General features: G+C 38.4%; 1 protein-coding gene across 1 annotated transcript in view; it reads left to right on the plus strand.

The window, feature by feature from the left end:
- The window catches only part of erbb4b (erb-b2 receptor tyrosine kinase 4b), a 101942-nt gene that overhangs the window by 56068 nt on the left and 27483 nt on the right, over positions 1-18391 (plus strand). Inside the window, exons 3-12 of the mRNA XM_088383048.1 lie at positions 3393-3579; positions 9565-9696; positions 10546-10611; positions 12568-12686; positions 12851-12992; positions 13301-13414; positions 13600-13726; positions 13831-13904; positions 16587-16677; positions 17426-17625. Of these exons, the coding sequence (XP_088239174.1) occupies positions 3393-3579; positions 9565-9696; positions 10546-10611; positions 12568-12686; positions 12851-12992; positions 13301-13414; positions 13600-13726; positions 13831-13904; positions 16587-16677; positions 17426-17625 (1252 nt within the window). The remainder of the gene's footprint in view (positions 1-3392; positions 3580-9564; positions 9697-10545; positions 10612-12567; positions 12687-12850; positions 12993-13300; positions 13415-13599; positions 13727-13830; positions 13905-16586; positions 16678-17425; positions 17626-18391) is intronic.

An 18391-nucleotide genomic window follows, 5' to 3' on the forward strand; every position in this document is an offset into this window, starting at 1 on the left:
ACTTTTATATAATATAAATGCATCCTTTGCAAGAGCTCTATCAAAATTTGCTGGTGTTTCTGTTGCTGTCAACAAAATTCTTGGAATCGCGGTTTTCCTTTGCAGAGGTTCTAAGAAGTATATTTTTATGTAAATGTTAAAAAAAAAAAAAGGAAAAAAATAAGTACAACACCTTGTGAGGATAAAACAATTTGGATAATGGATAGATTGATGTTTTTTAGTGAACGATCTAATTAATCGATTAATCAACAAAACAACAGATTTTTTTCTATTAATCTTTAGTTGCATCCCTAAACAGAACCTTGTGGCGATGCTGATTGTGTCTTTAGACTTCCAGCCATCGTTCACCTCATTCAGCAATTCCTCTTTAATATGCAAACCGACATTTGCTTTTTTAATTCCATCTTCAAATCCACGTGGACTCGGATTCATTTGACTGATCACCCTGCGCTCTCTATTCCATCATCCTTTCACCTTCTTCACTTTGCTGACTCCAGCAAACCTCCCTCCTTCTCCATCCCATTTCCAAGTTGGGGATTGGAGGATTGCATTTCAAAACTGGGCACGTCTCAGTGACTCAAGTGAGGGTTTTGTTCCGCCGCCACACTTCCGTTCACAAATGCTCCGGCCTTGGGAGAAGGAAGGGGGAGAAATCCCTTTTAATCTAGCGAATCTGGCTCCCGCTGTCTCTTTTGTTCACTGTTACTGGGATTTTTGGTGCGCGTGTGTGTGTGAGGTGAATGCATGGCTGACTTTCGACACCGTGTCAACATTCTGCTGTTGCATACTTCCCCGTTTACTGTTACAGTATGTTTTAAAATATGCAATAGTGCCACTTACTGTATACCGGCTTAAGTGCAAACATGTGCTTCTACAAGATTATACAACAAGGCTAATATATAAATTCAGGACATTCAAGGCATGTGGTGTTATATTTAGCACGTACTTTACTGCATGCAAATTTAGCACTAACACATTTTTTATCATTCCGTGCAAGTCTACTCTTGAACATAAACAGCTGGCCTCTGTGTTAAGTCCGATAATAGACAAATGCTAAAAAAAATCATGGCCTGAAATAATAGTCGTCTTACTTTACTTACCGCCCATATTGAGGTAGCTAAATTTCATGACAGTACTGCTGTGCGACACTCTTTTCTTTTTTTTTAGTAGATTTAAATGGAAAGAATATAGAACAGTTCCCCAGGCTGTGTCACTGAACTTGGAGCTTTTCTTAGTCTGTCAACTTAGAATTTTAGGTTGTCTCTCCGTGTTGAGCAGCCTTCCCTCCCAATAGGGTGAATGTGAATTGTTGAACAGGCCCCAGCGGTTACATGACTACATTTTAGTAAAAATGTTCCAATTTGGATAAGTGGGCAGTATCCCTGAATGAGCTATCAATATGATGTCTGAACTATAGCTTAGAAAATCCCCTCTGGGTCATTAGTAATCCTTCCAATTTTCCGTTTATTTTATTCCAGTAGCTTCTAGAAGTGTGATAGAATATCCATTTACTGAATATAGTGTATTGCTTTTTGTTTCAGGATGGCAGTTAAATATCAATATTATCACAATCTGACGTCAGTAATTTGTTAGTTGACTTTTTGTTGGATTTCTTGCTAAATTCTTATGAAAACATCTGCAAGATGAAAAGCAAGTTGTGTACCCTTTGCCAAGTGCAGTGTTTTTATTCCCATAAAGCTGTGTACTGGGCCGCATCGCTGCCCCCTTTTTATGCCTTGAGGGTAAATTTAATGAGCACTCTTTAATTTTCTTTTATTTATTTTTTTCCTCCGTGCTTAAGAAGCAAACTAGAAACTATCCATCTCTTTAATAATCTATCTTCTGGCTCTTAGGTCTTTATAACCAAGTCCTCATAGACAAAGCAACTTCTTCCTGCATATAACCATAATATTCTAATGTGTACTACTTTCCTACAAATTCTCTTTTTATATCACTAAACAAAGTGAAAGACCTCAACTCAGTTTGTGTCAACTTGCCAAACCTTTTAGTCCCCCATAAAGCTATCAGACCCTGCCGCTGCAGTTAAACATATTTGCGGTCATTGTTTCAACAGAATCCACATCCAGTCACCAGACTCGGGACCGTCTGTTCCGATTAACGGCAATGATACCAGAGCTGCAGCCGCTGCTTAGTTATTGTTGGCGGATGGCCATGCTCTCTGACAGCTGTCAGCCACTATGATTATGCCGCAAGGTTCGGGGCCTCCTCATATCAGCTTTGTGCATCAGCTGCAATAGCATTTCACACAGACACACACACACACACACACTTGTTGATAATCAGCAGACCAGCGTGGAAAGATGTATCCGACCGCCTGTCTATTAGTGACAGCAACAGTGATGGCGGATGGGAGAAAAGAGTGCACAGCCTGTCGCTTTGATTTATTCAACATCGGGTTCTTCTCGGTGGCTTTTTTGCCAAAGTCACCGCAGACATTAGACTCGGTCCTAAATGACATTTAAAGTGTGAAGTAATGCCTGCCCTGCTGGCCCTCGTATGAGACATGAGCAGTGAACCCTGTGCTGCTGCTAGTGTTGCTGTGCGTTCTCCAACCCTGGAGCAAATCTTCAAATGCTCTGATTCAACTCACTGGCATGATTGAATATGTTGAGAGTGACCTCGGAGGCACATGCTGTCATTGATATGATGCATACACCTCCCGTTCTCCATTTTGCCACTACTTCATTGTCTCCATTCTGCACTCGTAACCATTTTCTCAAGCCATATGGTTATTTAAATATTGTTTGGTTTTCAAATGGATGGCTTGAGGCATCAAAAAGATCCAGTCTTTATTTACCTGTTTTCATAAAAGTTGGACAAAAATTAAAAATGGAATGAAACAAGTCAATATAAGATGAAGCATCTGAGACTAAAATCAATGTGGGTGGGCAAATTGCAACACTATTTAAATTAAATTATTCTTCCTGTTAAATAATTGAATATTTATAAAAAAAATAAAAAAAACAACAATAACAAAAGAGGAATTTGAATCAGGTCCAGGGATGACACAGATTGGGCCAAAGGAGCACATCTAATTGCAAAGGCAACTGGGAGAATGCCACTCTGAGTCTATTAACCTGCAAGAGGTCTTAACACAGTGAAAGAAAACAGCCCAGACAGCGAGTTGGCAAAAGCTCAATCTAGGAAAGACTTCAAGTCAGCCCAAAGGGAAGCCTTTAACATACAGAAATATAATCAAAGAAAAATATCGACCTGTTCCTTTTGATTAAAAGAAATGTAAATAAATGTATCCAGCAAATGAGAAGCGAAAGGGTCTTCACTGAGAGGACATTGACGACCCTTGTTTGATTACTTCCGATCTTATTTCTTTTCATTTTTAAGATTTACTAACAGATGGCATCATTTTTCAGTCGATCCGAGAAGTGACTGGCTATGTCCTGGTGGCTCTGAACCAGTTTGACTACTTGCCGTTGGAGAACTTGCGTATCATCCGAGGGACAAAGTTGTATGAGGACCACTACTCGCTTGCCATCTTCCTCAACTACAGACATGATGGAAACTTTGGACTGCGTCAGTTGGGTCTGAGGAACCTCACAGGTGAGTGACATTTGGCTGGTTCAGGTGTAAGAATGTTAAAGTGTCTGTAATTTATTTTTCATTCATTTAGTAGACTATGAACGCTGATTTGGAGACCTGTAGGTGACTCGGTGTCCTTTTGAACAATGGACATTTTTGTTGATGGATTTCCTTTGGGCATTCCGAGCCCAAAAGCCAGAAAGAAATGAAGCTCTTGACCAATGGAAAGTATCTCGAACCTCAGGGCAAAGTTGATAAAGCAGTTGCCAAACTGTGAATCCCCAAAAATTATTTACACTGTTGGTGGTCGTGAAAGATCTATTTTGTTCTTTTTTTTCTTGGGGGGTGGCGACCACGACTGGAAAATTGATCAGTAATCATTAGTGAGTATTTCACGCCTTTCTTTTAGCCCGAGGAAACAGCGGAGCATGCAGCAGTTGTTTGTGGAACTTTCGTATGAGCTTGTGTATTATATTCTAACTTGGATTTCTTCTTACATGTTGTTTGCACTATACTTTGGGAATTTCTTTTTTTTATACCACCACTGGCAGCTTTATTTTTCCAAGATGGTCCGTTTTATTATAGTGCCAGGCTGATGCTATAGTGCTTGGGGAGTTCAGGCTGGACTTTGTGAAAGGCCGTTGTTTGATGCGCCATCCGTGGCCTCCAGCCATTATGTGCAAGGGAAGTTGTGCATAACAGCCGCAGTCTGAGTCTGCTGAGTCTCAATCACTGTTCATCTTCACAGTTGAGGTTTTTTTATTCGGATCAATTTTGTTTTTTTTGTCAATACAGTATAATAAAAAACACTTTTGTTTAGCTTAAACAGTAATTTTAATTAAATCAGCAATTGTGGATTTTCTCAAATTAAACAAAAATAATATTCAAATGCTTAACTGTCAGCTCCTAATAATAAAATAAAAAATAAATATGATGATAATAATAATAATAATAATAATAATAATAATAATAATAATAATAAATAAAATATAAATAAAATGAGTCTCAGCAAAAATATTGTTAGCATTGAATTAACTAAAATAAAATCCAGATAAAATGTTGTGACTTACTTCCAAACTTGAGGTCTAATTGTCATTCTCTTGACAACCTTTCTTCTCGCTCAGCCACCAGCTCACTTGTTATGCCAAAGCCACTCTCCGTGTTTGAATCATGAGGGTCGATCGACGATTTGACATCTTACAGCAAAGTTCAAAACTTTTTTTTTTTTTTACCCTCAAGTGCTTTGGCGGCTTTGGGTCAGCTGTCTCATTTATCACAGAGGCTTTGACTTTGCTGTCAAATTAGTTCATTGTTCAACTGCCAGTTGCTCCCAGGAGATGGTGAAAGTGGTCGATAGAATCGATGTACAATATAACATATATAAGAGGATTAAATATATTAACCACATAAGTGCTAATCAGGGGGAAGGTGGTGTAAAATAACCCCCCGGTGATGAAATCCACGTGCATTTTGCTTGGTTTGAAATTGCCTTGGATGAAATCAATTTGTCGCTAGTGTATTGTAGCAGTGCACTTATTGATTTTCCCGGCTTCCTCGCTGAGTGCTGTGAATAGACTCTGCGGACTTGAGGGGGGGGGGGGACTAAAGGATGGGGTAGAGGAGGTCCCCTGGCTGAGCAAGGATAGGACTCCCTCCGATGCACCTTTCAATCAAGCTTAGCCAACTTAAGCGCAAAAAATGTTAGGAAAACAGTTTGGGGATGCTCTGTGAACACAAAGTGAATTAGAAATCAAAGTTGAGGGTGTTTATTCAATATTTAGGATCTTAAAGAATAAACAATCTTACCTTAAATGTAAACAATGTGAAACTGTGTGTTTTCAAATAAACATGAACTGGGTCGAAGAATACTTTCAGAGCCCGACTAAAAAAAATAACCTCAAATCAGTTTTCTGATTGAACACAATTTGCACCCCCCTGTACTCATTTTAGCTACAATATCTTCTTTCTTGTTTGTTCAATGTTGTTGATTCATCTTTCTAAACGCCCCTACGCCTGCACTGCGTCTGTCCAAAATGAAACTTCCAAACTGAGGCCCCATCTGCTGAATGATCTTCTCTCATTGCACGCATGTACAGAAGCCCGCAGTATACGCCAAAGGCATTATCCACTTCTTCATGGCCCATCTGCTCTTTCTTTATTTGTCTCATTTACTGTCTCACTTTCATTTCTTCTCACTCTCCTCTTGGCTCTCAGTCCCTCATTTGTTTCGCTTCATGCTCCTGATTTTCCATATCGATACCTTGCGTGAAGAACAAGCAATGTTATGCTTATATTTGTTTCCGACATGTAAAGTGCGCCTGATGAATTCTCTGAATTTATAAATTAAGAACTGCTGGTATTCGGCTCACATAAGAGCATTGGCTTAAGCTACAAATATGTTACACTATTACCAATCATTTCAGAAGTAGATGAGCTGTGTCATGAAGCACAAACAAAGTTTAAAGTAATATTTGAAAACAGCCCGTAAATTGAAGTCGGAGTCACAGGGTCAGTGAGGAACGTAAAGCTAAATGATGGACAAGACAACGGATGGATGGTCAAGGTGAAAAAGGACAATTTGAGTCCTGTGGCCATGTGCCTCTGAGGAAAGGGCATTTAATTGCTACCACCTTCTGATCTCCAACCATTCACTATCTACCAAGAGAAGAAGAAAAAAGAGCAATTATGCCAACGGAATCAAGTTGAGCTCAGTGTGCATTAGCAGAATTCAGTTGAGCCGTTTGCCTGGCAGCACACAGACCTCAGGTCTCCTTCAATTGTCTGACTAATTGATTACTTCCCATGCAATTACTCCCATGTCACACTCAATATTTCACTTCTTCAGGAAGGGTGAAAGCGGGACATTCTTTTTGAAGGACGACATTCATATTGTCACATTTGCAAGTCCCTTAATGTGGATCTTGAAGAAGCGAGTGTTAAATTGAAGTCCAAAACTTGCCATCACTTGTACTTTCTATCAATTGATTCCTCAGTAATGCCGCTCTGTGATGGAGATAGTGAGGCTAGAGATAGAAGGTGGTTTGCTGATAAATGGGAAACAAGTGATACATTCCTTGAAACGTTTTTTTTTTTTTTTTTTCCTGCCACTTCTAAGTAGAAATTGGCATAAATTGGTTTATAAACACTAAATATTTGTGTAAATCCAAATCAGGAGTAATTTAATTAACAGACTTTCCTTCGGGATCAATTTAGTTCTAATCTAATGGGCGCCATAAAAATATCAGACATAAATGAGGGAATGATTGCTCACGAAACCCCTTCACGTTTTCAATATTAACCATTAATTTCCAAACTATAATCATCACACAAGTTAAATAGCCGCAATGAATGCACTTAGACTTCTCACCCGCCGACCCTAGACTAGCCTCTGGCACCTTAATAATTGATATAATGTACATATTTTTATTCCCTCTGAGCCTGAAGACTTTGGTTAGTGGAGCACATATTGATGGGAGCAGTGGTGGGTAATGGAACATGAAAAGAACTCTCGTGTGCATCTCAGCTTTCCACAGGGATAGAAAGGGTGTTACTGCATGCAACACCAAGCATGATCATAATTCATTTTCAGACACCATTATCTGCTTGAAATCCATATTTTGTTTTTTTTTAGTTCATTGTTAGTAATTTTACTGATCTATGCCACTGTCCCTTAAAAAATACACTTAACTCAGAATTTGGCCATTTTCAGAATCAGAATCAGACACTAGTAACAATTGTTCAAATATTATAAAAAGATGCATGGTAATAAAAATTGCTAGCAATATCTGTAGTTTTTAAAAATGAAGACAATTTCCAATTTTAACATTGACACATGAAGTCACTGCACAATTTCTCTTTGCGGGCCAGATAAAATCATGTGACGGGCCGTATCTGGCCCCCGGGCCTTGAGTTTGACACCTATGATTGTACATTATAGATTTTTTTTCCAATGCTTTTTTTTTTTTTTTTTTAAAGGACATGATATTGATAATTTGCTGCAGGTACAAGTCAAATATCTATGTTTAGTTGGGATGTCAGTCATGAGAAACTTGATAGTTCAGGTCAAAATGTTCCACAATACCCACAGAAATGCAGTTGTCCGTTTCCTTGTTCAGCTGTATCTAAGGTCAATAAATTGTTGTCTTCATTTTCAGACCTTGTCTTCAATCCTGTTCAATTTATCATTTGACCTGCTCTATCAAGATGATCAGTGCCTCCTTTTCTTTTTATAAGACTCTACTTGGTTGTTATTGATTCTTGCCCTCTTGTCCAACCATCTGACTTGTTGTTGCCTTAGTCAAGCACATGCTAACAGCCTTTGCAAACAACAAATTTGGTGTTCTTTATTTTACCTACGTGCTTTCTCCTTTCTCCAGCCTTGAAGTCTTTGACTTCTGCTGTTTAATTTCACTTATTTTGGAGACAGGCTCATTTTTATTCAAGCATTAGGCTGATCACACATCAACCCTGATAAGGTAAATGGCCCTCTGCCGTTCCACCTGAAGGTCTTTTTTGCTCATATTTTAATCATTGACTGCCTTGATAATATTCTCTTTCCTGTCTTTTTGTCTCCATCTATTTTCTTTTGTTTTCCATTCTTTCGCAGAGATTTATCTTATCAGTGTATAGGCCTTCTGCTTTTCCATAAAACACAGCTCACCAAGGTTTTATACCAATTTAAGATTAAAGAAAGCAAGCAAGGATGCAATCCTATAATATATCTCACAACCATACTTTCATAATTTACATTTTTTTTTTCTTTTTTCTTGAGGGTGGGGGGTGGTCTCCTCATCTTTAAGCGGATGTGCAGCCTTGCTTCGGTTTAATACTATAATCCCTAAATTGCCCGCCTACCATCCACCCTCCCTTGACAATTGATCTGGAAAAAAAAAATCCTTTAATGTAATATAAAGGTTTAAATGATTCAATGTATTATAGCAGTGTATGTATTACAATTACTTGCATCTAAAACTTGACACTAATTTGATATTTTGCAGCATATGCACATTTTGTGATCACTTGTGTGCTTCTGTTAATCGATATCACTGCTTTCCATTCTGGCAAGATATTGTAAACACAAAATATCAAAAGGTTTAAGAATCAATCTTAGTGGTATCAAAGCATATTCAAAGTTTCGGATTACACAGAGTAAATGATTTATGTCTAGTATGTACTTTTGAGTATTTACTTTTTTTTTGCTGGGTTTCCTTTTGAAAGTCATTGGCATCCTTAATAAGAAAAATAAATTTGAGAGCAGAATTAATGGTAGTCACACGAGGTACTTCCAATCCGTGACATTAATTATTGCAGTTATCCAACACAAGAATAAACAATCCCATGTTTCTCCTACGCAAATCTTCAACAATCTTCTCAAGACTTAATTTATTCATTCTCACAGACTCATTAACATGTTCTTTTTTTTTCCTTGATCATTGGTTCATTATTTGCCTCGCATTCTTAATCATATTCATCCCCCCACTCCAATAATAAAACACAGAGAAACACTCACAGCAGACGCTTACCACCAATATAAGTGCCCGCATGCATTCGTTCTGCCTCCCTGAATTTCATATTGTTTTCCTCCAGTAGTCATGCCGTGCGATGTTGTCCATTAATTTTCCTTTTCGTCGTATTCACAAATGAGTACAGATTTTATTTTCCACTACAAGCGCTTGATTTTAGCTACAGTACATCAACAAACCAAAATATTTTTTGCGCAAAACAATCATTAATGCTATAGAATTGAACAATTGATTTCCCCTGGCCACAAATTTCACTTATGGTTAATAAAAATAAACCCTGACTGAGTTCTACATGTTTTTCATAGCGTGTTATGTAATAGGATTGTGTCCATTATTCATCTCAGATGGCACAGGAGACGTTATGGATATTTTATTTTTTATTTAAATTTTCTTTTAATACTTCAAGTATGACATTGAAGGAGCATATGAGCCATTCATTGTTGGCTGCAACTAATTGATTTTTTTTCCTCTTTGCTCTTTACAGAGATCCTAAGTGGAGGCGTCTATGTTCACCAAAACAACTTCCTGTGTCACGCGGACACCATTCATTGGCAGGACATTGTGAAGAACTCAGGTGTCTATCCCGTGGTTGTGCCCACAAACAGTAGTACCACATGTGAGTATCAAAATACGCAAATCGAACTGAACCGGAATTGTATTATTTTATTTCACTTTTTTTATTTCTATTAAGCTTGACATCTGCACGGCATGTCTTACTTGCCCTTCCTAGTTTGGAAGCGAACTCAGCAACGCAATCTTCAGGGACTGTTTAAAGATCACTGCAAAATATGAGGGTAGTACGGGGACATGTTTATTGTGAGTCACTAAGAATTTATTAGATGAGAGAGATCAAATCTTGAGCTTTAAATGAAATCTGGTCCGATTTGATTTCACAGGCCGACAGATTCTGAGGCACCAACTCAGAGCACGCTGTCATTTAGATTTGTTTTTCTGCCCCGCTTTAAATGCAATCCACCTCTTCTTGAGATCTGTCAACACGCTAGAGGGAGTCAGGCCGAAGGAGGAGGGAGAAAAAATGGCAACAGGCTAGAGAAATGAATACGACAATGTTGGGCATAAAGTGAAAGAGAACCATGGTGAGGCGATGCATTAGGGATGGTAGATGGAGAATGAAAGTATGCAGTGGAAAGGCGGAAAATGGAGACTCATGTTGGGTATGAGAGTAAATCTCGGCGCTAATAGCTCTCATCTGGAGAGGCTGATGGACAGAGGACAGCACTCTTGCACTTATACAGGCTCACTTCCCTCTCACTCAATTACCAGACAGTCAATTAAGCTCTCCAAAACCAGCCAAATTTGCACTGACTAAAGTTTGAAAAGTATGACGTTTTTTTTTTTTTTTTCTTCTCAGCCGGCCGGATGTGCAGAGGTTTTTTTGGTGTGTTTTGTCAAGAAAACTAATCATGAGTTGAAGCATGAATGATAGTTTCCGTATTTTTTGCAGGTCAGAAGTGCCATCGATCCTGTAATGGTCGTTGCTGGGGACCTAAACAAGATCAGTGTCAAACCTGTGAGTTGTTTAATCATAATAAATTAATTAATTAGAATTGCTCCAAGTAACTTTTGAAAAGAATGGTTTGTTTGCATTTCTTGTTCAGACATCCCGGGCTGTGTTTTGCTGCTATAACACTGACTGATTCTTAAATGAGTAGTTTATTCAGATACCATTACTAGTCTGTGCAGTCGCACCCCAAAAAGTTGAGATTATCATAGAGTGTGTGCCTGCTGTCATGTCTTCTCATCACTGTATTCAATTAACATCCCATCCTATCAGTCACTTTCCGTGTGAATGCATCTTTATGGGGACAAAACTGCATGTTATTATCTGGGATGTGCGATTACCACTTTGGAACTCGGACTCAGCCGAAAAGGAGTGTGGACTAGAATGCTGATTGTTACACAATTTTTTTGTTCATCTTCTGGGTATTGTCACAGAGGAAGAGAAAATGACTTCCCAAACTGTTCACAAAAGAATTTTCAAAATGCCTTGGTAAGAAGAGGACTTCCGATAACCCCAACGATTATGGGGTGTGACACAACTCTGATCATGACTTTCCTCATATAAAGATCTATGTTTGTTTGGGAATGATTAGCACTCTACAGTGGACAATCCCAATGCCAGCTATCGTCTTTTCACTTCACATTTTTTCTTGGCAATTCTCTCCACAGGTTAAATTAAATAAGCACAGACGTGGCAATTGACCCCCATACATTGTTTTGTTTGTTTTATGTCCCAGCTACTCCTGTTTGATTGCTTTTTTCCTTGACATCCATTTTCTCATCTGTCGTCCTTCTCTCTGGTCACACCACCTAATCTCGGGCTTTCAACGTGGGTAGATCTCGATGTAGTTGTCTCGTGGTCATGATCCCATTAAGATAATGAGGAATGAACTTGGAGATCACTGCTAGCAACATGTTACAGATGAGCCGCGGATAAGCACTGGGGGCCCGTCCGTCTTGTTTCCCATTATCATGCTTTCTATCTCACACCAGACACAGGCATGTGATGATTCAACCTTGATTGCCTTACTTGCGCTCACAACCTTTTCGTTCTGTTTTGCTTAACTGCGCCAAATGATAAGGAAAATGAGCTATGTGACATTTTCAGATGTAATTATAAACGAATCTTGGAAAAAAAGAGTACTCAGTAAAATGGAAGATTTAGGCTAACCTTTAGCCAATATGGGGTTCTCCTTGTGCTTTTTAGTTTTTTGACTGGCTTGTGCGCCACGTTATGCCAAACGTCACCACAAGTGCTTGCGTCTTCGTCTTTGTCTGGCAACAGCAGGTCGCTTCCTCATTTTTCGCCCCATTTCACTTCACAGTTGCAGCGTCTGTAGGTCGGCTTTGCTTGGTGTTGACCATACAATTAACAATGTGTGAAACAGTTTGTCAATTAATTAATTGTTAGCCCCACACCCTTTCCGAGCAAGCCCGGAACGAAAAATGACTCTCAATACAGACAAGATTAAAGAATAATCGGGCAGTTTAGGGAATTTGCACTATTGAGTCATCGGGGGAGAAAAGTTTAGAAGCACACTCACTTATAGACTTTTATATTATGATCAAATCATCATCAAGTCAACATTCCAAGGGTGCACAGATATTATCAGACCTCTCTTGCTCTTTTGTGTTCAGTTCATTTGTTTATCACCTTTTGAAAATGGAGGATGTGACGAATGCTGTTAGCCACAATTTATTGAAATTGAAGCTTCCGGGCATGTTTTTAGCGATGCATTGTTTTTCATTATAAAAGAAAATACTAAAATCAGCGTGGTGTCTCATCCTGGTCATTTGGTTGAAAAGCATTCTAAAATAAAGTCAGCCATTTTATTTTGAACCACACACCTGAAATGATAGTTCTTTCGACATATTCATTCAAAAGTGACTGAGTACATGTTAAACAACCCTCAGAGTGCTGTTTAAAGATTTTCCTGTGTCCTTTATGTAATTTCTATATCCACAGTAACTAAGACGGTGTGTGCTGTGCAGTGCGATGGCCGCTGTTTTGGCCCCTATGTGAGTGACTGCTGCCATCGTGAGTGTGCAGGTGGCTGCTTTGGTCCAAAAGACACTGACTGCTTTGTGAGTACACACACACACACGCGCACAAACACACACACATACATGCACACAGCTCTGGATTTTGAAATCTACCACAAGACCATTTACTGTAAATAGTAGTTATTGTATTTTTCTAATCTTCAGTCTTTTCTTACTAACTGTGCAATATTTTGTTTTGTCAATAGGCATGCACTAACTTCAACGACAGTGGGGCGTGCGTGACGCAGTGTCCACAGCCGTTTTTGTACAACCCCACCACCTTCCAGGTTGAACACAACCCTCGGGCAAAATATACTTACGGAGCCTTCTGTGTCAAGAAATGTCCACGTATGTCTGAACAATGGCCACCTACAGGATTATTTTCTATATTTATAGCCTTTGTGTTTATATGTTTGTTCAAATAATCAATCATGAGAATTGCTTCTAAGATGTGTATATGGCTCTGTTCCTTTTCAAAATAAAAGACAGCAGTTTATGTGTAGCTTAAAAAAAAAAATCTTGTCTTTTCCACCATTGTGAGTCAGACAGAAGAAAGTGACTTTTCACCCTTTTTTTTTTATTTTGATTGCCTTCACAAAAGTACCCTGCCTGTATAACAATCTGCAGTTGACATTTACAGTTAAATGTTTTTTCAGATAACTTTGTGGTGGACCAGAGCTCCTGTGTGCGAGCGTGTCCTAGTAACACCATGGAGGTGGAGGAGAACCGCATCAAGATGTGCATTCCTTGTTCCGACATCTGCCCAAAAGGTGATTTTTTTAAATTTATTTTAGGTGGGTGTGGTTGTAAAAATCAAGATACTTTTTAAAAGGTTTGTGTGGCATTTTTTCCCCCTAAAAATGTGCAATAACACATCCTTGGCTTAATTTGAAAAAGATAAAATTTCCCGGCTTGACTAACTTAATGCATTTTGCTGTCTTACTGTGTTTTGCAGCTTGCGATGGCATCGGAACTGCAAGTTTACAGATGGCTCAGACAGTGGACTCCAGCAACATTGACAAGTTTGTAAATTGCACAAAAATAAATGGCAATTTGATTTTTCTCATCACTGGAATTAAAGGGTGAGAACATACTCATAATTGATTGTATCAAAAATGAAAAAAAAATTAAGTTGAAGAATAACAACTTTGTTCCTATTCTTTTGTTGTCTCGTTATCATTCGCAGGGATGTCTATAATGACATTGAAGCTTTGGATCCAGAAAAACTGAATGTGTTCCGCACTGTTAGAGAAATTACCGGTAAGTTTTGTTCAAGCACTGCTCTAAATATGTAAACATTTGTAATTCATGAAATAATTTCATTTTATTTTTTGGATGGTTCATATGCCAGATTTTAGAAGCTCTTTGACTGACATGTTATTTTCTTGCTAAAGTTGAATTTTTAATATGTGTGGATTTTAACTATACTGTTTAAATAAATAGAAATAAAAAAGATAACGTACTTTTATAAATAGTACTGCTAAATTATTAATACTGAATATTTTACTGAATATTAACACATTTTATATACTCACTGTTTGCTTTGGAAGAAGGGCAATGACAGAAGATTGTCTTTGTTTTTATTCACGCATATTCTGGCTTCCAGCAAAATTACAAACATCAAGTTGGAATTTGAACAGAATAACCTCCATTTTTTTTTAGATATGTACCTCGTTTCTATATTTGCCTGAGATAAAGCAAAAATACCCTTGCAGTAATTTGATCATCAGATTCTTACTTGCCCCATTTTCCCTTTCCTCCACAATTTGGATTTTATGCTAATCCTGCTAACATACAAGCAATGATGGCTTCCCTGGCAGAGGCACCATTTGGTCTTCACAAATGTGCAAATCCTGTTTTTTTTTTTTTCCCGGTGCATATAGAGTGTGTTTTGCTTTAAGTGTTTGGCTAAGTCTTGTTACCATTCTCCCGCTAGAGACGCTCCACACTGAGGACAGACATAGCAGCATAAGTTGAATATCTGATGAGTCTTTCAATCTGCTGCTTTTCCCTTGAGGAGGTGCCCAGCCTTCAGTTACACGTCTCCAGTTTTGCCTTCATACACCATGAAGAAAACATGTGGCTTGCATCATGAATCCTTCAGCAACTCATACCTTTCCTTCATCTTGTCATTAATTTACTTGCTGATAGTCAAGGACAAAATACAAATTTAATCATAATAAATGAATCCATTTTACAAAGGTGTTTCTTATCATGAATTACAATTTTGTTTTGATTAGTGGGTGTTGAAACCAAACAGGACTTTGTAAGAGAGTCTGTGTCCGCTCAGCTTGTCATCTCCCTGAGCTGTCACGACTACAAGACATTTGACGGAGGCAGCCAACCTGCCTCTGTGACCTCAAGGTCACAAGTGCTTTTCCTTCTGCTTTTAAATGAGCCAATCCGACACATAACACACTCGTCTTGCTTTCTTCTCCCCCCCTTACACACACACACCCCGCCCCTTTTTTATTTTTTTATTGTCTCTTCGACATATTTATTGTTGAGTAGGCAATCGAATCAAAACAACCCGTCTTATGCCGGCGTTCTTATGATTGGGACTGGTGCTATAATTACCACAACTCGAACCTACCGAAGCGTTCCTTGTGAGCGTTGACCCTTTCTTCCTAAGTGGCGACGTACATGTTGTAATTTGCTTTGGACATGAATGTGCTCTCAGCAGAATGTGTTGAAGTACATGATCTTTTCCCTTTGCCTGGTGAGGGGGTGGGGGTAGTAAGATCCTCCACCATTTGCTTTTTCAAACTCATGGTTAAAAAAGAGGAGGAATCGTTTACAGTCATTTAATATCCATTCAGATATTTTGACATGTCTTCTTCTTTTGAAGCACAGTCCTCACCTGAGTCTATAACAACTTCTGAAAATGTTACGCAATCTTATTACATGACACTTATGTTCTAAAATGTTTTTTAATCAAAATTACTTCTTCCTTAATGGCAGCAGTCTCTTAAAATTTTAATAAAAATTCTTTCCTTGTAGCCATCTTGTTGGTAATCTCATTTTATATTGTGTCTCCTCACATTTACCTAACTTTTGTCTTTTCTCATTTTTTTCATCAAACACTCTTAATATGCCTCCGACACCACTCTGATGCTGCGGCTCTCCAGGGAGATCACTATAAACAAAAGAATGTCCACAAACTGATAAAGATGCCGTTGAAGGTTATTGGCCTCTTGTTGACAGAAAAAAAAGGCTCCTTATTTGCCTCATCTCTTTTTTTTACCTCTCAGCAACCTCCCTCCCCTTTCCTGAGTAAACATTATGCATCCTTCAGGAGGAGAAAAAAAACATGCAGTTTAATTTAATGGAGTCTGATTGCTCATTGATTAGAGAAAGCAGAACACTGCCCATCTCATCCACAATGATTTTCTTGCTATCTCCACCACATCTTTGCTATGATGCAAGTGTTTGTCATTAAGGAAACATAACCAAAGTGTTGTTTTAATCTTCAAGAAAGGCTTTTTTTTTTCTTCATTGCATTTCAGTTCATTCCACCTCCCATCCATTATTCCACCTGATATTACTTTCTTACTCCCCCATCCACTTATTTTGTTTGTCTTCTGATATTGGCTAGAGGATTGTACCTCCTACTGGTCTCTACTGAATATTTCATAGTTTTCAATCCATTATTGAAAATCTTAAATGAGCCACATACACCCTCTCAGCTCCCTCGTCTTTTTAAATGATTCAACGACTGAGATGCGAATCGCTTAAAGGAAATGCAAAAAAATGTTGATGTATGGGAATTGATGAGACAGACACACAGCTGGCACCCAACTCTAGCCTTGAGCAGCGTGGTTACTATACGTATCCTGGAATGCTGCTATTTCTCGAGGGATGCCAACACACAAACACACACCATATTTTGTGTTCTGTCATTGGCAGTGACTCATTATAACCTGTGTTTGTGTCCCCATTTAGGATTTTTGAGCATCCAGTCTTGGCCCGACAACATAACAGACTTGAGTGTTTTCAGCAACTTGGTAACGATAGGAGGAAGATCGCTTTACAGGTATACAGGTTTATTTTTTTTTTTGCAACATCGCTCTGCAAATTTTGGTAAATTCCATGAAAACTGTGTTATGTGCAAAAACAAACTTTCATTTTAAAAAACAGTTTAAACACAGTTAAATTTGTTGTATAAACGCACTTAAACATAAATACTTTGTAAACACATTTTACATGATTTGTATCACACTTTCACAACAGCCTTTGTCATAACAGCGTGTTACAAAAAGATAAAACGATAAAGTCTGCTTATGTGTTGTACTGTTCTTGGTGTTCCTGAAATGTCGGACAAGTGAATCACTAAAGATCATTAATTTTCCACTCATTTTTCTTCTTTGAATGTGCTCTAAAGATTTTCTCTGACATTTAAAAGAAAACTTAATGGATGTTCTCACGCGTGTCCACCAAGAATAGCCAAACGCACAAAGAATACATTAGCAATAAGGTTTCTGCTCATAAGTTGGTGTAACACAAATAGCTAGACATAGAAAGGAAATCACTTTTAAAAAAGTAAAATTCATATTCTGACCAAAACTTGGCTCTAAATGTTCACTTCACTTTCCTTCAACATTGTTGTTAATGTAGTCAGGGGAGAAATGATTTAATCAAATTCAAACAAAAAAAAGAAGTGTGATCTTGAGTAAAGACAAACATCAAAGTCATATTCATTTCCATTCCCTTTATATGTGATTCTTCTTCAACCTCTTCTTTTTGGTTTCCTTTCTTCCATCCGCCTACTCTTCCCCTCTCAGCGGAATCTCCCTGCTGGTGTTAAAGCAGCATGGCATCATATCACTTCAACTTCAGTCTCTCCGTGAGATCAGCGCAGGCAATGTGCACATTGTAGAGAATAGCCAGCTGTGCTACTACAACACAGTCAACTGGACCCGACTGTTCCGTGCGGCCAACCAGAAAGCTTTGACCCACAACAACAGAGACCCGCGGGCGTGCTGTAAGTTCAGCTCTAAGGTCAAAGAGAACATAATCATGAAGAAAAAATCAAATAGCAATCAATAGCAAGCATGCTACACAAGTTAAATAGTTAAAGAGAACGTCACACTGCGAGGGGGTCAATGATATTTTTCAAAAGGTCACCATTTGAAAGAGTTCATTACCGGATTTTGTATCATAAATCCTTCTGAGACGAAAGCCCCCGCTTGAGTGTTTTGACGCTAACCTGAAAATACCGTGTCAGCTCGAGACCCATCAGCGTCTCTTTACCAGACGCATCAAAGGAAAAAAAAAGAAATGTTTTGATCCTCTAGTATGTGTTAAAAAATAAATGCAACCTTTTCTTTGAGTATTTCATTGTAAGCGGACCTGACAGACAAAGATGGAGCTTTCATCCTCATTTAGTTCACTTTTTTTGTGTGCAAGTTAGCAAAAAAAAAAAGTCATTTATGTTTATAAAGGTGACAAAGAGACACAACAAAGACAAAAGGTAAAATATTTACAGTAGTACTGAGATGGTTGCCGACGCATTTTGGTTCATCTCATCCCAGGCGCATTCATTTGTGCTTTAATTGCAGCTTTTCATGCTTTTCCAAGCATTCAACAATGTGTTTTTTTAGTAGGCAGGTGCCACTTTAATCTCTTTGGCAGATGTGTATTTTTGGAAGCAGATGCCAATATATTTTACTGGTAACCAATTTAAAATGCCATCTTTTGGGGGATGCTGTGTTCTACTGTTGAACGACTTATTTCAAGCTGCCAGACCC

The sequence above is a fragment of the Syngnathus floridae genome, chromosome 8 (genome assembly GCF_059516105.1).
Source record: "Syngnathus floridae isolate MCC-2025c chromosome 8, RoL_Sflo_1.0, whole genome shotgun sequence".
In the NCBI taxonomy this organism is placed as follows: domain Eukaryota; kingdom Metazoa; phylum Chordata; class Actinopteri; order Syngnathiformes; family Syngnathidae; genus Syngnathus; species Syngnathus floridae.